The 21,788-nt window shown below is 42.0% G+C and overlaps 1 protein-coding gene across 4 annotated transcripts in view; it reads left to right on the top strand.

The window, feature by feature from the left end:
* SSPN (sarcospan) overlaps positions 1–20,169 on the top strand; it is a 113,900-nt gene extending 93,731 nt beyond the window's left edge. For all 4 annotated transcript variants that reach the window (XM_045873734.3, XM_045873735.3, XM_064591482.1 and 1 more), the window contains 2 exons: positions 9,599–9,685; positions 15,687–20,169. In XM_045873734.3, coding sequence (XP_045729690.1) covers positions 9,629–9,685; positions 15,687–16,052 — 423 coding nt within the window. In that variant the 5' untranslated portion in view covers positions 9,599–9,628 and the 3' untranslated portion in view covers positions 16,053–20,169. The remainder of the gene's footprint in view (positions 1–9,598; positions 9,686–15,686) is intronic.
* Positions 20,170–21,788: the final 1,619 nt, after the last annotated feature.

Here is a 21,788-nt window from a genome sequence, read left to right as displayed (position 1 = left end):
GTTTGGCTAAAACAGTTCTACTTAAAAAAAAAAAAAAAGTAATATTAATCTTGGATATGCTTAGGACAGAAAATATTTTTAGCTGAACAGCATTTTTTTTCCCGGAAATTAAATACTTGTCTTTGTAAAACCATAATAGTGTCATCAGAGAAACATATACAACTCGCATGGTTACCAAGGTTGACATTTCCTGGGTATTAGAGGATAAATAGGTTTGAAGCAAAAAGGAAAAGAAGCAGAAAAAGAATTGTATAACTCTTAGGTGTTTGCAAACTATTTATGTCAACAATACTGGGAAGATTTTTGAGAAGTGGGCCCTTGCTATGAAAGCAAAAGTAGCCCAAGTCACAAAATGAATGGATTCATTTGACATATGTCCTGGGTACTGTATGACATCCTTTACATATACTGTCTCCTATAGGCCTTAGAGCCATTTTCAAAGTAGGCATTGTTGGTCATCTCACAGATGATGGAACTGAGGCTTGAAGAGGTTAGCTTGTCCCAGACAAAAAGCTAGAATGTGGTGGAGGTGGGTTTTGAACCCAAGTCTGTCAGATCCAGAGCTAAGATATGTTGCCTCCATCTCTATCTTTAGGCATGCGACCCACTTTGCTGTAAAACTTTATATAGTTACCCTCTGTTGCCCCTTTTCTGGGGGTATGTGTATGTTATCTTTAATGGAGCCTGTTAGATCTTAGGTAACTTACAGTGCGTACATGTTGTTGAAATAACAGAAAGAGTGAGGCTCTCATAAGAAACAACTGTGAGTCCACCATCTTTTTAAAGGTGTGGTGGGCATTACCAGTTCAGTGTTTAAGGGGGGAACATAGCACCTTGAGGATTTATTGTTTGTATCTTGCTAATTACTATATGTCATGTTTGTGGGAAAAAGAAGCAATGATGTAAAGTCCTATGTCCTCCATGGCTCTTCCCAACAACCGACATGTATCTATGTCGACCAATTTGTTTATGGTCTGCCTGTCCACTTTATTTTTTTATTTTTATTTTTTTAAGATTTTATTTATTTATTTGACAGAGAGAGAGAGACAGCTGGAGAGGGAACACAAGCAGGGGGAGTGGGAGAGGGAGAAGCAGGCTTCCCGCGGAGCAGGGAGCCCGATGCGGGGCTGGATCCCAGGACCCTGGGATCATGACCTGAGCTGAAGACAGACCCCTAATGACTGAGCCATCCAGGCGCCCCTGCCTGTCCACTTTAAAACATTGGCTCTATCAAGACAGTCATTTTTGTCTCTTCTCTTTACTGAGGTATCTCCAGACCCTCAAAGAGTACCTGGCACGCGGTAGGTACAAAATGAATATTTGTTGAAGGGACAGAATGAGCTTATTTCTAAGATGGGTTAGAGGGCTACATTTATATGTATTAATCAATTCAGCTCAAATTTAAGCATAAATTATACTGGTACAGTTTGAGGTCATATGAGATGGGAAAAAAAATATAAAACCTACTACAATTGCAGGCACGTTATTTATGATCCTTAACACAAATTATAAAGAATTATTTTCTGTTACACATGAAGAGGCGGAGTCTTAAAGACTACATCACCTTCCCCAAGCTTGGCCAGTCATTTGCATCTGAAAGACTGTTTTGCACAGGGTGCCTCAGGAGTGGTGCTTTCAGCATAGGAGAAGTGGTGCTTTCAGCATAGGAGAAGAGCAGATGCTGAAATGTTCTCCACATTTCTGCAGTTCCCATTTCACTCCCAGTGCTGTCCAGATTCCTCCATGGGGGCGGCCAGGCTGTGTGATGGTTGAGAGCCAGGCTCTGGACTCTTGGTACAGCCCTCAGCTCTGTATTTGCTCTGTGACTTTGAGCATAAAACCCTTCTGAGGCTTAGTTTCCTCATCTATGAAATGGGGCTAATAACAGTGACTACTTCATAGGATTTTCATGAAGACCCAATGGGATAATTTACCTAGAGTGCTTAATTGTAATGTCTGGCACATAAAAGTGCTGAAAGTTGGCCTTAAGATGTCTAAACATCTAGACTTGATAATTAGTTTTTCTTGTGTAAATATAAAGATCATGGCAAATATCCACTGGTATCCACTAATACAAAGTAGACTGCGTGGTATTTGTAACCAAGACAGTACACGTGTTATCAATTTTATTTAATTAATTAATTTATTTTTTGGTAATACATTTGTGAGCTCTGGGGCGCCTGGGTGGCTCAGTTGGTTAAGCGACTGCCTTTGGCTCAGGTCATGATCCTGGAGTCCCAGGATCGAGTCCCACATCGGGCTCCCTGCTCGGCGGGGAGTCTGCTTCTCCCTCTGGCCCTCCTCCCTCTCATGCTCTCTGTCTCTCATTCTCTCTGTCTCAAATAAATAAATAAAATCTTTAAAAAAAATACATTTGTGAGCCCTTAAATATGCTCTAAATTTGGTCTACTCTAATAAACGTATAAGTGACTTGCAATAATAATTATTATAATAATTACTACCAGTTATTTCTTAGGCATTATTGTAGGCACCTTATTTACCTTATCTTTACTCTTTGAATTAACCACCAAAAGAAGGCATTATTGTCTCTATTTTATAGATGGGGAAACTGAGGCTAAGAAGAATTAAATAACTTTGTCCAAGATCATTTAGCTAGAAAGATAATAGAGTCAAGCATCAACCCTAGCCTACAGTTTCCCCCCGTGTGGCATTTAATTATACTTATAGTTTCCTACTTGATTTTAACAAAACTAAATAACAGTTACCATTGTTGAACAAACTGTTAATTAATGTTTCATGCTTTTGAGAGTTATTTTTACTTTTCTTACCGCATCTGATAGGAGGAGTATTTTTGAGTCCTTTTATCGTGCTTTACCCAAAAATGTAATTTAAATAATAACTAATAATAATAACTATGGGGCGGGAATAACCTCATAATTCTACCATACTGAAGTCCCATTTAACACCAAAAACTTTATTGTCTTTAAAAAATAATACACAGGGGCGCCTCGGTGGCTCAGATGGTTAAGCGTCTGCCTTCGGCTCAGGTCATGATCCCAGGGTCCTGGGATCGAGCCCCGCATCGGGCTCCTGGCTCAGCGGGGAGCCTGCTTCTCCCTCCCCCTCTGCCTCTCCCCCTGCTCATGCTCTCTCTCTCTCTGTATCTCTGTGTCTCAAATGAATAAATAAAAAAACTTATTAAAAAAAATAAAAAATACACAGGAGGAAAAAAAAACACAATTGATTCAATGTTCCTTACACTTAGGAAGGATGAGGGGTTTTGATGAGTGAATAGTAAGGAAGGATTTGTATGAGCTGCTGTTGACTCCTCATATTCCCTCTTGGTCATTACCCACAGCAATTAATTTTCCTATGCCTCAGTTCTTCAGCAAAGTAGGGGTTAAACTGTGAATTTCCAAAGGGCAAAGAGGGTATCTTATTCTTCTTCCTAGTCCCAGTATCTACCTCAATAAAGGTTGTTGAGCTAACCTCAGTGGGAAGTAATACTGATATCAGGGTGACCGTTAATAGCAAGATCTGAAAGATTACATTGTATCAGTTCTTACTCCATTTCCACAAATTAGGAGATGAATATTAGGATTTGTCTCTGGGTCTCTCCCTTGCATCTTTATATTTGATTCTGCAGGCTGGTTTCAGGGATTCCAAAGAACTAGGAAAGAGTAATGTGCCAAACTTTCCTCTTTAGTTGCAAACGAATCTCACTTGGTTACCAGATGCTTCTGCAAGAGCAGGGACTCACAGGAAGCAGAGAATGGGGTAGAGGTGCCAGGATGTGCTCCAGGCTTGAGAGAGCAGACTGTGCACATCTCTTCCCAACACCAAGTTCAGTGACTTCACGTTGATAGCAACGAAGGATTTTTCCCTCCAGTTTTAAGGGTTCCTACAGTAGGAAAGACTAAATTTCTTTATGAGGAAATTATTGTTATTATATCTCATTATTAGTTATAATAAACAAGTCTTTTATAGGAAACTCCGCTTGTCAGTGCATCACTCCAGATCCCAATCTTTCAGATAAACCCCATACCAGGTGTCAACATGAAGAAGACTATGTTTTTAGCTTAGACTAGTGGTTCTCAAAGTGTTGTTTTAGGACCAGCAATGTTACCCAGTAATTTGTTAAAAATGCAAATTTTTCGTCTCCACCCCAGACCAATTGGATCAGAAATTCTGGGGATGGGGCCAGTTTTTACCAAGTCCTTCTGAACCACTGGCTTCGACTTTGTCTTACCATAAGGCCGTGGCAATGAGAATCTGGTAAAAATGCTTAAGTGATGCTAAAATATTCTCTCCCATCCTTCTGAAATCTCGATCCAATAAACATTCCTTAGTAGATCCTCATGAAGTGTTTTTTTATATATTATTTAAATCTCTGATACACTATGTGTTAATCAACAATTCTCCCAAGTGAGACTGCATTCGGGTCGACAGATCGCCATGTTGATCATTTGTTGAAAAAGATTTGTAATAGTCTCCCTTAAATCCTATTTAATAGATGAAAATCCAGACATTCTCTTAAGAAACATCCAGAGGAAGACTTACAGTTCTGCTACATCTCTCGTTGATCAATTCTCTGTTCAAACAGGAGAAGAGAGTTCATCTTGTTACTATATTGACTGAATATAAAGGTGAAAGTTGATTAACTTACAGAAATAGAGTCACGTTTCAGGTACACAGATGAAAGGGCTGGGGTGGAAGGAGGAGAGAGACTTTGAAAGGCATTTGACAGGGGAAGGTTGTATTCCCCAGGTAGCCCTGTCAAGCAGCTCTGTCGACAACAAAAAGAAGAAAACAAATAAATTGGAGGTTGTGTGAATGTCACAAGACCAGAATATAAATCCAGACGACATGGAGAGAAGTAAATATCAGTAATTCACATTCTCACAAAATGTTTTACACTGGTATCTTCTAGCTATGCCAGAATGAAAAGGAAAAAAATAATATGTAGGTAAATCTCCCAGACACTGGTCCGGCATTCACCTTTTTTGCATAATGCCAGCCCTTAAAAAGCCTCACTGCAGGCACAATAGGCCTACTGATGAAAACAAAGACAATGTGTGACAAGACTCAAGACTCCTACATCTAGAAATGGATCTAACACTCAGGGAACATTTCATCCCTGTCTAACTTTCTAACTCACAAGAAAGAGTGAAGCCTTCACTCTGAGCAGATAAAGAATATCTTTAGACAGAAAGTGGAATGTAGGACTTGGGTTTTCTTTTGATGCTAAACAAACTGTAGAAACATACATCTAAAAATTGATTGAAGATGATAGTAGTCATCTTTTTTCCCATTAAAAAGAAAATCATTCCAAGCTTCTGTTATCTGTCTGTACATGGACTAAATCTTCCCAGGCTCTTAAAGCCCACATGTCCTTTCCCCAGTGCCACCCCGTTCTTGTTTGGCATTGTGCTCAGTGATACCACCTGTTCACCCCAGGCCTGGGTGTCTGGTCCAACGAGGGCCTTCTTGAAAACCTTACATAACTGTTTTTTTGTTTTGTTTTGTTTTTTTTCTGTCCCATGGGCCTCACCTCACCAAATCTAATGGAAGCTCTGGCCCAGAATCCAGGAATGTTGTTCCAGATAGACCTGGCGGGTCTCACTGCTCATTAACATGAGCTCCTCCTCCCTGCCTGGGAAGTCAGAACACCCTGTCTTCCTGGGGCATCCATGGCCTGCCAGCTCAGGAAACGAGACCCTTCGTCTGGCGTGAGAAATCTGGATTCCTCCCCATGGCCATAAAACGTTCAGTTTTAAGTTTCAATAAATACTACTCTTCTAAAAGTGCCAAACACCAATAAGCTGCCTGATAAAGAAGTATTGTTCTAACATGTGGATCTGTAGGTGAGAAAAAGAAGTTCGCCCCTCCTGGAGCCTCCCGAGCCCTAGCAGAAGGCTAAGAAATGAAAGTGTGTTGAATGTATTCAGGCTTTATAGCAAAGACCCTCTACAAGGACCTAAAAGTGAAATCCCAAAATCCAAAAGGACAGTTTCATAATATTTAGACATGTTATGATGTACCACCAAAATTATAAGTATGTTTGAGATGCCTTCCGTTCAAAAGAGTCAAAAGTTTTTCATAACTGGGCAACTTCCTTGGCTCTTTTCTGTTTTCACTAGACTCTCTGGATGATCTAGCATTTCTGATGGTTTCAATGACTTCATGTATGTTGATGACTAACAAGTGCTTCTCTCCAGCTCAGACATCCTTCCTGAGCTCTAGGGCCATGTGGCTGAGCTTTGAATCCCTGTGGGCAGCATCACTTTCCACTCCCATTCTGCTCTCTTGTGTCTCCCTAAATGTCAGCACCATCCACCTGGCAGCTCAAGTCAGGTCGCTGAGCACCTTCCTGGCCCCTCCCGCCCCTGCAGGGTTCACCTCTGGTGGTTTTCAGAGCCTAAGGATTCTGTTTCCCTCCTGTCGTTTCAACACACCCACTCTCTCTCCCCACTGCTAGCTGAGCTCAGGCACTCACCATTTCTCCACAGATGCACCAGGGCCTCTCAGCTAGTCTTCCTTTCCCAATCCATTCTTCACGGCCAGAAGGACCATTCTAAAAGGCCATGTAGATTGTACCATTCCACTGTGCTGAATGCCCCAGATGGAAACAAAAGTCATTTGTGACCGACCTCCTGTCCATCTCTATAAACACATCTTTCACTGTTTCTTCTCTAATCTTCTGCACGGGGGCTATGGGAGTCCTCAAATGTTTACTCTGCATCTCACCATGCTTTTGTACCTACTAGTACTTTCTTTATTCTTCCTCACATTCCTCTCCTAACTAATTTCTGCTTATCCTTCAAAATCCGTCTCCCTTCAGGAAGTGTCCCCAAGTTGCCTTTGGGGTTGATCACCGCTCCTGGGTATGATGACAGACGAGGTCTTAGTACTTACATGGTATTCTAACTTCATTGTCCTCTCTTTCCCCACTGCACTGGGAGAGAGCTCTTGGAAGGCTGAGGCTCTGTCTTTTCACCTCTCAATTCCCAGAGCCATGCACAAGGTCTGGCTAGTGTATGTTCTCAAAACAGTTCTGTCAGTTGACTAAGAGAAATGCCCTAGAATGAGGTCATATGTTCCTGTGCACCTTCTTTCTGGAAATTGGCCTAAATTAAGGCTACAAAGAAGTAGATACTACTAAAGTGGGAAAATTTGTTCAAGCAAGGCACAGAGTCAGATTTGAAGATGTGGGTCATTTAGGCCTGATTATGGGAATGTGTCTCTCATGAAGACAAAGAGGAGAGTCTTGGCAGGTGCCCACTTCACAACAGCCTCTAGAGACAAAGACAGTTATATGGGAGAGAGCTGGATCCTGGGTACTTGCAGACAGATGTGAACAGGGGTGTACAGGCATGTGCTTAGGGATTTAACACTCCACATAAAAGCAAGATGGAGAAGCCTCCATCTGTTTTGTTGCCAATAAGCAAAAAAAAAAAAAAAAGGTCTTTCTTCCATTGTTTCAGTTCTGTAAATTTGTAATGTGAGAATACATAGTAAGCCCCTACAGGCCTGATCAAACTTATACCTCAATTAGATTTTTTTTTTAAAGATTTTATTTATTTATTTGACAGAGAGATAGAGAGCACAGCGGACAGAGAGGCAGGCAGAGGGAGAGGGAGAAGCAGGCTCCCCGCGGAGCAGGGAGCCCGATGCGGGACTTGATCCCAGGACCCCGGGATCATGACCTGAGCCGAAGGCAGCCGATTAACCGACTGAGCCACCCAGTCGCCCCTCAATTAGATAATTTTTAAAAATGAATTTTGAGAAAGAAATCCATCCCTGACCTGGGAATGTCAGCCATGTTGTGGGCTCTACACGTAACTTCAAGATCATTACTTCTGCATCTGCCAGTGCTTTGCCAAAAAGCTGCCTCCCTGGGTCCTACCTACTTTGTTTTCCACCCAGCTCTCTCCAACCTGTGCCATGCTCATGTATTTTAATGCTGCATCTCTCCCCTGGGAATGTTACTATTAAGTTATCAGCCAGTCCTAATGATGGAAAAGCCTGTACTAAAAGCAGGCTTGGCTTTTGGCTTCACGGCCCAGTAGGAACCTGAACAACTCTCGACTTGGGAACCTATGAGGGCAGAAGCAACTTATTGATTATGTCCAGGGGAGAATAGGATAGAAGCATTACCTTAAAATGCTATGTTGGCATTGTAAGTAAACAGCTCTCCCACCCTGTGGTGTAAAGCTAGCCCTAGGGGTGGAAATGATCACCAAACCAGTTATTTAATGACTTGCCAGGTGATACTCAGCCACTCTTCTAACATCTGTCTCTAGGAAACTTGTGCTTATTAGAAAATGCAATTCTGTTGCTTTTGGTTTCTATCCTAAAGTAGAACTTAGCAACATTTTAACCTTTCCAAAATTAAGTGTGAATAAATACATTTTGATTAGAAACTAAATCACAGTGCACTAAAAAAAAAAAAAAATCTGGTTTGACAAAGCAGTTTAGTATCTTTTCTCTCAAAGTTGTCATTCCTCCTCCTCCCAGCCCCCTTCTTCCCTTTGTGGACACTCAAACATGGGGGGATCACTTCCTTTTTCTCCCTGGCCAGTGTCCTCCTGTCAGTCATGCTGAAGCCACGACGTGCAGATTCTGCTGGACTATATACCTTTCCTCTCTGCCTCTTTCTCTGACTTTGCATGCGTCATCTCAGCTCTGGCCCCCCTGATATAGTAATTTTGCTTAGATTAGTAAAATGATATCCCGGCGTTCTCACCGCCAACCTACCCAACACCACTGCTCATCTTCCTGAAACATGTCTTGAGTCATGTCATTTGGTCAAAAAATTTCAAGGGAGTCCCATTACTTCCTAAATCAATCCTATATCCCTAGATTTTTAACTGACTGTTCTGCTCTATATTTTGTTATTTCAACTACAGGTATATATTTGCTACTCTCCCCGCCACCAGCCTACCTCTGTGCAATTGCTTGTGCTGTTCACCCCAACTACCTCTTTTGAGTGCTGGTTTCATTATTTACTAGCTTTGTGCTTCTGTTTCCTCATTTATAATATGAGGATCATAACAGCACCTACTTCCTAGGGTTTTGTGATGATTGCACGAGGAAACCCATACAAAGCCCTTAGAAGATCGCCAGCACAAAGTCAGTCGTAGGTAAACGTTCACAATCATTATCATTATTATCATCATCCCTTTCAAGGACCATTTCAAATCTGCCTCTTTAGTGAAGTCTTTTTAAATTGCCCAACTCAATGTTATTTTTTCCCCTTTTTGTACTTCTCTGAATAGCATTCAACATATAATGCCCTGTCTTAGAATAGTACGGGCACTTATCTTGGCCTCGACTGGACTCTACACTTGCTGAGGTTGAGGAAATTTTATTCATCATTTTGTATTCTAAAGGACCTCATACAGCACCTGGCACATCAAAAGGACTTAATAAATACTGGCTCAATTGAAAGAAATTGATTTTACTATTTTGAAAACTCTGTTCTTCAAGCCGAGAAAGAAATAACACATACAGATAAGTAAATGAAATGAGCGCCTCGATAACAAGGCTTTTACTGGTGAAAGACGCTGAGATTGATGTCATTAGGATGCACGACTGGCCCTGATAACACCCTTTTCGTCCATGTCCTTCCTTGCAGGTCTGCTTAGTGGCCTATCTTGGTTTGTTTATGCTTTGTGTCTCATATCAAGTTGACGAACGGACATGTATCCAGTTTGTTATGAAAGTAAGTTGTCATTTTTCTTTCTCTTTTATCATCACACAGAAAAAAAAACCCACAAGTACAAAATAAAAGAATGCTTTTTAGGGGGTTGCATATCAGATTATTCTAGAAATTGCATTTTTATGCAGGCCAAAAAAATGTTTTAGGAGGGCATTCATCCAGACCCCAAAGGTAATGCTGATTTTTTTTAAAGTCTTAATTTCCATGCACTAGGTTGGCACAGAGCATATGAAATCTGTCCTTCAGTGTCCTTACAAGGAATATTGAAAATTCATCAGTTCAGCAAAACACTTGGCCAGGGAAAAGGTGTCTCTGTTAGTGCCCACTTCCATATCTTGGGGGTTTTTAGAATATTTTAATAAGGAGGCGGTCTAAGTGTATTTCCTCCTGTAGGTGGGATCACTGAGACAGAAAAAGTACATTGGGTGTATCCAGATGATCTGTGCCAAGAGTCTGAGGGTAAAGTGGGGGAGGGGAGGGATATGGATGGTTTAACAAGTGTGTGTGTCTTTCCCATGCATGTATCTTTTTTTCCTCCATTAAAGATGGTGCATTTGGTTGGAACCATTTCAAGTACACAGCATTTTCACTGCACAGTAGAATCTGCTCCAGAGGGAAACAGACACACCCTTTTAGAGTTTAGGGAGATAAACACCCAACTCAGCAATCAGAGCTAGTAGAAATCAAATTCCTACATTTTCTTTCAACTACTTGTAGCCCAGAACAAAACGTTTTCTGTAATGTTAGTTTATTGAGGGTTGTTGGTTTTTTTTTTTTTTTTTTGGTCCATTCACACTGTTTACTTTTCTTTTGTAACAAAACACATAACAACTGGATACTTCTTTGTTCAAACAAGAAAGCATAGTGCATAAGAGTAAGTCAGCTCTTATTTAGAAATTAGGAAGTTGCAGAAAAGATATTTTGTATTCTAGTATAATTGAAGCAGTTGACATAAAACAGCAAAATGCTTATATGTATGAGATTTAAATCAGGTTGTAAAAGAGTAATTAATGGAATAAAAATGTTCACATTATTATCAAAAGCTGGCTACACAAAATATATGGTATGATCCTACAGAAATAAAAAAAATAGCTCTGTGCATAGAAAAAAATAGTTATCTGTGAGTGGTGGGAAGACAACTGCAGTCTGTAGTCTTTTTCTCTAATTTTGAAATGTTCTCCAATAGTTAGATATAACTTTTCTAATTAAAAAAATAAGGGATTCTATTTTAAAAAATTGATATAATTTCATGGATATGCCTACATTTGGAATTTTTACTTTTTCCGAGGGTGTTCCTTAAAAGAAGGCCAGATAGAGCAGGCATCAGTCCATGTTTACTTTTTTTGTAGAGGTCTGACTATACACAGCAAGGCTTAGTGATGACTTAAAAAAAAAAAAAAAGCCAGAAAGCCTAGTAAGAAATGCCCTGTTAAATTACAGGAACCTCTTTCACTAGGGTAAAAAAGTGCTCTCTGCTAGGTTCATCAGCTTATGTGAAATGCCCCCATTTCCCCTCCAGATGACCCAGCAGAAGCACCAGCATCAGCTTCACAGAGACCCCCAAAGCCATCTCAACAACCTGCACTTAAAATAAGGAGCAAGGACAAAAATAAAATAAAATAAAATAAAATAAGTCCGTGCCAATGTCAGCCAGGTTGAGAATTCCGCACTAAGAAGATCTCATTAGCTACCTCCCCCCCGCCCCGCCCCACCTGTGACAGGCACTGACAAATACGGAGGCAGTTTTCTCCTCTCCTGAGTGTGACCTTTAGTGGTGCTTGCTGTCAGCTCTCTAAGGCGCCCGCTATATTATCTTCAGGTCTAAAATGAGCTTCAGCCCGTCTCCAGGGTTTCCAAAGGCCCAAGTTACAGCCGACTTTCTTTGTGCCTCCACACCAGCTGGGGGGCGGGGGGAGGGAAGGCACGAAATGCAGCTTCAGGAGATGTTTCTCACTAGCGTAACCGCATTTGAGTGCCTGCGTATGGATACCCAGGCCTAAGCTTTGTTGGAGACTTTTCTCCCCGCTCCCGTTGCAGAGCCAGACGGCCAGGGCAGTCACTCCGGGGGCTCACCGCGGCTCTCCGCAGCCTGAGCGCGCGCGCGCGCGCCCCTCTCCCTTCTTCTTAGAGACAATGGCCGGGGGACTTGGCTTGCCCCTCAGGCGACTTCAGTCCTCGCTGGCCGCGCTCGGGCGGGCCTGCGACGCCGCCGGCGCGTTGCTCCTTCCCCCCTGGCCCTGCCCCTGGGGCCCGGGATTGGGCCTCCCGCCTTTCCTCGTGGCCCTGTCTTCTCGGCGCTCACCTGGCTGACTTTCAGAAACGTGTCCGGTTCATGTGCTTGGCAGCACTCCCGGGCGCGTTCCCCGCGAGGGCATTTAAGGCGCGGTCGCCCGCGCCCACGGACACGAGGCCCCCCGGCTGCCGCTGTTGCTGCAGGGGGCTCCCCGCGCCTGCCGCCGGGGAGGGTAATTAAGTCGAAGCCGAACCGCCCTCCTCCCCGAGCCGCCGAGCGTTGAGGCTGCAGCCGGGTACCAATTAGAGGCCGCGAGCGAGCGTTACATAAGCGCGGGGGCCCTCGGCGCCCCCCCTGCCCGCCCGCGGGCGAGACAGACGCGTCCCGGGCCCCGCTTCCATCAAGATCTATTTGCTCGCATTCCCAAGGTCATCGTGAACACTTTCATTGATAGTTTATTCGTGCCGTGTAGGTAAAGCAAGCCCCTCGGTTTTAAATTACAGATTCTCACCCAGAAGCTTGTTGCTGTCAGATGATTTAAGAGCCGTGAAGGAGAAATGCTATACGGCGCTGCAGAAGGAGCCCGCAGGCTTGGCGGGGAGCGGGGATCGAATATGTATTTATGTCTTAAAATGGATAAGAAATTTGATTCTGTGGCTCACACCCGTTTACTCGGCCTGATGTTTTCACGGGGTGGGAGATGCAGAGTCACAGTGTGTGAGATACGCCCCCATGAAAATGCATTCATGTTCAAAGGAGCTGAGGGGCATGGCTTTTGTTTGTGCGCAAGCTGGCTTCTAGCATCTTTAAGATGCTCAATTAAGATTGAGCAAGCCCAGTGTTTGTGTAAATGTTTACATCCTTTCTATAAGCCAAGTATGTGCTGTTACTCCCATGTGACAGAGAATAAGACAAAGCCGGTAGAGTTGATATCCTAAGAGTCTTGAGAATTGGCAGCTCTTTCCATCTCTAGTAATTTGCTTATTGATTTCACAAATACTTAAGTAGTGCTACTATGTACTAGACACAGCTCTAAGCCCTTTACCGGTATCAACTCTTTTGATGCTTATAATAATCCTATGACCATAGGCGCTATTATGATCATCATTCCAAGCTTAAAGGCGAAGAAATACAGGTACACACGGGATTGATTAGTTTGCCCTAGGTCCGTAGCTAAGAAGGGAAGAATCAGGATTCCACTGCGGACACTCTGGCTCCCCAGTTTATGCTCCTAACCATCAATCTGCTGTACACTTGTTAAATGTCTCAGGCAAACCTGTTCATATCTAAGCCAAAAGGTGATCTTTTAAAAATAGGCAAAATTCTCATTTCAGCAAATGGATTTCTGTGATTATGAGAGAATAATATTTTTTGCGAGCATTCGAGCTATTTGCAGACTGAGAATGAGGGATTATTTTCATTGCTTCAAGATATTGTCCCAATGAATGTTAAAGAAATCTGCTAAGGATGTATGTGTGTGTTGGAGGTAGGAGTGTTATTGCAAGACCTCCTCAGTTCCATCCATTGATAGCAATAAAATGTGCAGACAAAACTCCAATTGGGGGCATTCTACTAAGCAGATGACTCTCAGGTGGGAAATTATTCCTTTAATTTGGGCCTTCCCTGCTGGTAAAGGCACCAATGTACCCACATCCCCAAAGCAAATAGTTCCCAGTTCCATGCTGCCTGCACTGGAAACACGGCTCTGATGGGCACACTTTAACCTGGCTCTTAGTGTCAGGAGTTTGAAGTCGATCGTCAGGCCCAAAGATTTCAGAACCACCCAGAATATTTCAAATATTCTGCCCCAGTGTTCCCACAAAAATAAACTCATACTCTTTAGCCTGAGCACTATAGTGTTTGCAGAAAATACGGCCACTGAAAATTTAGGGAGGGGATATATTCAATATAACACATTGAATCTTTCCTTTTTAAATTTTTAACGGTGCCCATTTGGATTTATCTGCTTCCCTTCCTCCAAGGGAGACTAAACGTGTTAAATAGAAGTTCTCCTTGTTGTGTCCCTGAGATAGAAGACATTGCAATAAACTGTTTTGCAGATTAAACAGGTGGGTTCCAACTGACAATTCTTCAAGTGATTTGAAGAGGAAGAAGAGTGTGTGTGTTTATGATGTCTTTGATGGGACGATCCAGAGAAGCTAGGCACTCCTTGGTTGTGTAGACATGCTAAGACAAGATGGTTTAGCCAGTGAGTTCCACCTTCCTCCTATGCCCTCAGTCAAGCTTCAGGCAAACTAGACACATGATTAGGGCACCAGCACACATGCAAATTACAAGAAAGAAAAAAAAACACCTTTTTAAGTATTCTATATTTAAGACTTGAAAGCACTTGAAATTGTCACTGTGTGGAGAATCACTCACTTGGAGGACTTTTGTACCCATGTTTTAGAATCTTAGATATGTGTTTTTATTTTAAATGACAGATCATTGGAAGTGGAGGGAGTGCATAATCTTTTTAGAGCTACTTTAATCTGAACCTGGACACGAGTAGGACTATCCTTACTTTGAGGAGTTCACATTCACCAGAACTGCTCTACAAGAAACTTTTGACGGTGGTATGCAAATCTCACACAAAGAACTGGGTTCAGTACACTAGTTCCAACAGCTAGGGACTCTGTTCCTTATCTAGACCCTCAGCAGGTGGGACCATGAAGAGAAATGTTTCCAGTAGGTCAGTGCAATCCCAGGAACATTTCTTGTTCTATAAAATGCTTTATGGGGCGCCTGGGTGGCTCAGTTGGTTAAGCGACTGCCTTCGGCTCAGGTCATGGTCCTGGAGTCCCGGGATCGAGTCCCGCATCGGGCTCTCTGCTCAGCAGGGAGTCTGCTTCTCCCTCTGACCCTACTCCCTCTCCTGCTCTCTGTCTCTCATTCTCTCTCTCTCAAATAAATAAATAAAATCTTTAAAAAAAAATAAAAAATAAAATGCTTTATGTTGTGACTGTGTCAACAAGCACTCACAATTTTTGATCAACACATTTCAGGTGTAAGCTAAATGTCCTGTTCAGGGATTCCATGGTTCTTCAGCAGCAGAGTTTAGATCTTGAACCTGACTTTTCCATCACAAGGCTATCATGTAGGCCAACAGTGTTCAGAATCTCTTGGCAACTGAAGGGCCATTTAGGGTTTATTTTTATGCTTGGAACTACAGGGTTATAGGTAGACTTGGGTTGGGACTTGTAGGTGATGAAGCTGACATCCAGCTGTCTACCTTCTGGAACCATAATTTTTTTTTTCCAGCAACCTCTGACTGTGGATCCTGGCATTCCTGGACACAGGTTGGCAGTCACTATATTGAACACTGTCATTTTTATTAACCCAGTTGATCAATCACTGCCAACTCTGGCCAACACAGTGTTTACATTGCAGAAACGTGTTCTTTACTTCCCAGTCTTTCTGCAGTCTTCAGATGAGCAGTTTCTCAAGTCAGAAACAGTCACAGCCTGCCTTTCAGGGATGGTTCTCATGCTTGGGAGTCACTTAAACTGGTATCCACATCCACAAACAACCCACAATCAAGCTAACATTGTTGGCGCAATGTATGAAATGCACCCGACATCTGTATGGCAAATAAACGTAGGATCAGGGCGTAAGGACCATTCCTCTGTCTTGAGGACTCCGTTTCTGAGGCAAGAAGAGCCCCTCCCTCGGGACCTTCCTGATGAGAGAAGAGAAAGCACAGCTTCGATGAATTAGCTAGTCATCCAATGTTCTTTGTAACTGGCAAGGTTCTCTTCTGCTTTCCCGCAGCTCTTGTATTTCCTGCTGAGTGCTGGGGGCTTGATGGTCTGCGTGCTGGCCGTGGCCTTTGCCGCCCACCACTATTCGCAGCTCACCCAGTTTTCCTGCGGGTCGGCTCTCGACGCCTGCCACTGCAAGCTGCCCTCCGAGGAGCCCCTCAGCCGGACCTTTGTGTACAGGGATGTGACCGACTGTACCAGCATCACGGGCACGTTCAAACTGTTCTTACTCACCCAGATGATTCTTAACTTGCTCTGCGGCCTCGTGTGCTTGCTGGCCTGCTTCGTGATGTGGAAACACAGGTACCAGGTTTTTTACGTCGGTGTCAGAATGTGCTCCCTCACGGCTTCCGAAGGCCGGCAGCAAAAGGTCTAGCGTTCTTGCTGGAAGGTGGGAGAGGAATCAGCCCACTGACTAGCTGAGGTCAAAAAAGAGAAAGGAAGAGAGAGAGGAAGAGAGAGAGAAACTTTTGACAGTAATAACTAATAGTTACTGTTCTAAAGGAATATTTTTGTATTTTTCAGGAAATAAAAGCATCTCTTCAGGTTTCTATAGTATTTTTAAAAACCTTTTACAGGGAAAATCAGATCCAAATTGACTTTGGGACGTTAAAGGAACACGGAACAGGGAAAGAACGGCATGCGTCTATCCTTGCTGCCTGGAATTTCCTCCTCCTATAGATTTCCCCCGCCTTCTGAAAGTAGAGCATTCCCACCCATGCAAACTTTCATAAACTGAAATGGTGTAAAGCGAAGAAGTTGTTTTGTAGAAGTGAAAATTCTTCCGATTTCTTTCGATTAGCGAAAACTGGTACTCACATGGCTATTTTGTAAAGCAAAGTGGCACAAAGCAAACTTTCGGAAAGTGGGGGAAACCTGTCTTCATTTTATTCATCATTTGTACAATCTTCTTTCCTGTGAGTTCAGTTTATAGCGTGAATTGGCATTTCAGGCTCACTTGCTAAATTATGCCGTCTTTTCCAGAATTTTCCACCCACACCCCCACCTTATCTCCACTGTCTTAGAGAAAGGCAGGGGGTGGGGAAGAGCTGAACAGCCAGGTTGAGTCTCTATTTTCCCTGGTAGAGATGTCTCCAAGGCATGAAACAGCTTGAAGGTGCCGAGTAGAAAAGGGAGAGACTTCGCAAAGGTTGAATAATTATAAACACCTGGGCTGGGGCCAAGGCCCTTTTCCCCTCAGCCCCCTTAGTTTGGCTCTGCAAGTGGATCCCTAACTAAATGCTTTGGATGATTGTCTGCTTCTCAATAATTGAAAGTTGGTGGTAGTTGTATTCTTAATGATGTAGAAGGCTCAAAAATAATTACATTATGCTTCTATTCTATCATCTAAAACAAATCATTAAAACTAATTTCTACCTAATTGTTAATTATAATTATGCTCCGAAGCCTACTTAATGAGCCCTGGCTGTTCTTACATAGCACCATCAGAGAAATTACTCTCACAAGAGAGGAGGCTTAAAGATTCTTTCTTCTGAAAGCCAAGCTTTACAAGGGAGAAGAGAAAAGTTTTTTATTAATAGCTCAGGTTAAAAATACTCATTTAAACAAAAACAAGAGCATTTGTAATGGGCAATGTTTGTACAAATAGCACATTTGTGATATGTTGTGAAGTATCTCTCTTGGCAGCTAAGTACTTTTGAGGAAGATTGGGAATGCCAATGCGTTCCATTCATAAAAGTGTATCTGATATGTTATCCTATTATTGACTTCTATGCACAGTCCACCCAGAGACTTCAACTCCTGTTTTGAAGTCCTGACTTGAGCATCTGCCCGCTGACGTGGAAAGTAGTTTTTATTTTGTTTTGTTTTTAAGTTACCGCGACTTTGAAAAAAAGCACAAGTACCCTATGATGGGAGTCTTCTCTCTCTTATTATCAAGTTCTGAACAATATCCATGTCTTAAGGACGGAGCTCAGAATGCAAATTCATGCAGCATAAATGTTATCAAGATCTTTCTCTACTGGCATGCTCTATTGAAATCAGAGATTCAAGATAATAATGGAGATGAATTTGCCTCTCCACATTGCCTATTGATAGACTCCACTAGTCATGAATTTCAAACCTAAAAGAAAAGCATTTTCTTGTTTGCCTTAGAAGATAGTCGAACAATCCCATTGATTGCGACAGTGGTGTCAGTTTCTACACAATATAAATATCCAAGTAAAAAGAAAAACATTAAGTCGGTAAGTTGGAGGGTTGTAAATAGCTTTTATGTTCCCCAGATAAAACACCTGATTAACAGATGTGAAAATCTTTTTTATGTATTGACTCGCTTTAAAAACGGCCTTCCTGCACATGAGCTCAGGCCAAGAACTCACATTGGAGGGCTTAGTGGATAAAATCCTGGGGGCAGAGGTTTGATCACACACAAAAACTATAGCGAGAGAACACCAAGCATCCTGATGACGACCTGAAAAATACTCTGTGCGCTGTTAAAAAAAAAAAACAAAACAAAAAACAATAACTGAGTCCATTCTGATTTGGACAGTTTCCTACGTAAAGAAGAAAATGGCTGCGAATCTGAAATATTGTAGCTGTTCTGTAAAGGAGAGTGAGAAACTCGTGATTGAATGCTAATTGCTATGAATCAGGCACCACTGGAAGCACACCCTGACTTCCTTCAACAACTTTTTATAGCAAACACTACAGGTTTTATATTAGAAAAATTAAAATTCTATACAACACCAAGGTGCTCGATGCTTTACAAGTGATTCACAAGGTATTTCAAAGGGTAGAATAACTTTAGCTTATGTGCTTTCTTTCTCTAAACAGTGCCACCAGGCAGGACTGACATAACTTTGATAATAATCAGTATATATATATATGTATATGTATACATACATATATATATATACAAACATACATGCATATATATAAATTGGGGATTTTGCTATTGTGTAATTAAACCATTATTAAATCTCCGAAGGAAAAAAAACAATCATAAGTAAAAGAAGGAACAAATAAAACAGGAAAGAAACCAAGAGAGGAGTCCTGGGCTGTGAACTCACTGAGTATTGATACATGTAAGAAATGTGTTGCATGAATAACAAACTGCTTTGCCCTGGATTTAAAGTATTTTGAGGTTGTGTTTTGCAAATATTGAAGTTACAATAATGGCAACAGAAAAGGAACAGATACACAGCTTTACACTTAGCAAAATGTTACATTTAAAAACTGACAAGGAGCCAAGATGGTGACTGTCTCTTCTAAACCATAAAACAGTAAGATTTGTGCAATCCTCCTCCTCTTCCACCTCCTTCAGGAGAATGAAATGAATCAAGACTTTGGAAAGGGGAAACTGCCGGGACTTGGCAGTACTTGAAATAGGAGGAATACAGCAGCCTAAATGTACAGACGTTGTCACCGAGCCCACTAGATCGGTCTGTGCCTTCACGTGACCACCATCTGTGCCTCCCTCGCTCTGTCCAAATTTGTGGAGGCAGCTCCTTGGAGCCGAGCCTAAAAATATAGCTACACCAGGCCCTAGAAACTGTAGTCAAGTAACAGGCCTGACTTTTGCCCCCCTCTTTGAATTAAACGTCTATATGATCTCTTTGGAGGGGTTCTGACAGGGAGGACCCATTATATGTGTGTTTTCTATTCACAGCCGGGACATCAGAATCTCTAAATACTCTTGTTCTTCCCCTCCTTGCATGCGCTGTATCTGGAATATGTTTATAGATTTTTAGTAAAGGGTGGGCAGAGGGTATCCAAGGAAGGTTCTGGAGGACAACGGTGGGGCGCTTATTTAATCAGGAACAGACTTCGAAGTTGCCCTGAAAAACCAATCCTAACCTGTCATGAAGCCCACCTTTCCGTTTTCCAGTGACTGCCTCTGAGCTATTGCTAGGTCGCCATTAACTTCTGTCAGTCGTGCTGGCTGTCGGTTTTTACTGTACTCTAAGACCTCGGTCATATTTCTGGATGTACACGGGGTCTTCAGGACAGTGTTAAAAGGAGCTGCTGCCAAATAGATTGACTCCCAGTGGAAACATTTGTTTGGCTGCAGGCTCAGTGTTTCAGCCTGTGAAATGGATACCTTGATTCTTTTCCTCTGATTTTCTAGTACTTTATTATCTCAAATGATCATCTCCTTCAAAAATATTGGTCTGCATTTTGGTGTTGCGATTGCATTTTTCTGGTGTTGATGAAACAGTGAATAGAAAACAAAGTGCTTTCTACATGTTTGAGGTGGTTGTTTTTCAACGGGATGCACATATGCAGATTTTCTTTGTTAATAAAATTTTCATAATCTCTGAAAACACCTTGTTTGGATGTGTTTTGAAGTACATTACACATGAACTTGCATACATAAAATCTCTCAGATGAGTGTTGGCTTCAAAGTTCCGGTTTGGGGATAGATGCGAACTAATGTTCATTTTGACTCCTTTGTTCCAGGGACTGTCTCTGTTTTGGTACAGGGCACCCACTGTGCAAGTCAAGGTTATAAATGCTCCCCGGGCCAGAGAGAGCCGGAGCTGAAAAAAATCTTGTAGAAAGTACTTGGAATGCTGATTCTTAATTTGTATCTATTAATGTCAGTAAAGCTTGGCCTAGAGAAAGGAATACATGTTTGGGTGCCACATGTTCAATCATATCCTACATTTAATTATACAGGAAAACAGACGGCCCAATTCCATTCCAACTCTGAATGCAAGGACTGCTTCTTACGAACTCTGAGGCAATTTAAATAGTTGATGATACCGTACAATGCAGTGGTCCTTTCTGTTTATTCGAGTTAGAAAAGCTTGTAGAATGGAAGAAGAATGGAATCATGACTTAGGATACACTCTCTGAGGTGGATTTCCTATCCTTAGTGTTAGGGCTGCAGGTCCTAGGGGTGGAAATCTGACAGCCACTTTCTGGCTGTGTGACTTTTGACAAACCATTTCATGTTTAGTTTCCTCATTTACAGAGTGGAGAAAAACATAACTGCCTCACAGTACCAAGGGGGAAAGTTAAATGAAATAGCACTTAGCAAAGTGACTGGTTCAGAGAGAGCTTAAGAAACATTTGGTTTGGGCGCCTGGGTGGCTCAGATGGTTAAGCGTCTGCCTTCGGCTCAGGTCATGATCTCAGGGTCCTGGGATGGAGTCCCGCATCGGGCTCCCTGCTCCTTGGGAGCCTGCTTCTCCCTCTGCCTCTCTCTCTCTCTCTCTCTGTCTCTCATGAATAAAATAAATAAAATTAAAAAAATATATTAAAAAAAAAAAAGAAAGAAACATTTGGTTTCTTCCATCCTTAGCTGGGTTCTGCATAGCCTGTCCCGCCTCTCCTGTCCCCACATCCAACTAGAAACATAGCTCTGCTTTGCTACCCCCTTCTTTGACTCCCTTTTTATAAGCCAGGAACATTATCAAAGGGACTGCCAACAGAAATTCTGCTTTTAAAGTAAGATAGCGCCAACTCTTACGGATGATAGCACACAGAATTATGTGCTGGCTGGATCCCTATTTGTTGGTTTACACAGCTGGGTGTTTCCCAAATGGGGCCATCTTTTCTCAGATCTTCTCTCAGGGAGAAGTAGAAGCTGAGGCATTTCTCCTGATTTTCATGTCACTTCGAATTTAGTTTGATAGAAGTGTGCTTAACCCCAACATTTTAAAATGAAACTTTATTGAGCTTTCGTACATTATCAGTCCCCTGTATTTTAGGTTGTGATGTGCAACCCCTCATTTATTTAAAAACAAACCATCAACCACCTTTGGTATGCTTGACTCTGTGGGTCACTGATTCTCATTCAAGAATCATAAAAAGGTCTATTTTTGAGCATAGTCAGTAAATACCACCTAGAGCTTCATTCTCCAGGTTAGGTACGAGAACATTCATACGAATCTTTAAATCTGTGGCAAGTTATTAAAATCATACAGTCAGAAATCTACTTCCTCCCTTGATGGAGTCTATCTCTCTTTGTAATTCATAATAGTTATAAATTATTTTTTTTTCATTTGACAGATTCATCTTTTATAAGTTAGTCTTTATGAAGTACAGGACCAATATTGGCTATTTTACTTTTAAAATGCAGATTGTAGGCAAAAAAAAAAAAAAAAAAAGAAACTGTATGGGGATGCCAGCTTGGACACAACACCTC

The sequence above is a fragment of the Mirounga angustirostris genome, unplaced genomic scaffold (assembly GCF_029215605.1).
Source record: "Mirounga angustirostris isolate CCGP_5_RB_7025 unplaced genomic scaffold, mMirAng1.0.hap1 SCAF_5, whole genome shotgun sequence".
Taxonomy (NCBI): domain Eukaryota; kingdom Metazoa; phylum Chordata; class Mammalia; order Carnivora; family Phocidae; genus Mirounga; species Mirounga angustirostris.
This window is presented reverse-complemented; position numbering and strand designations above follow the sequence as displayed.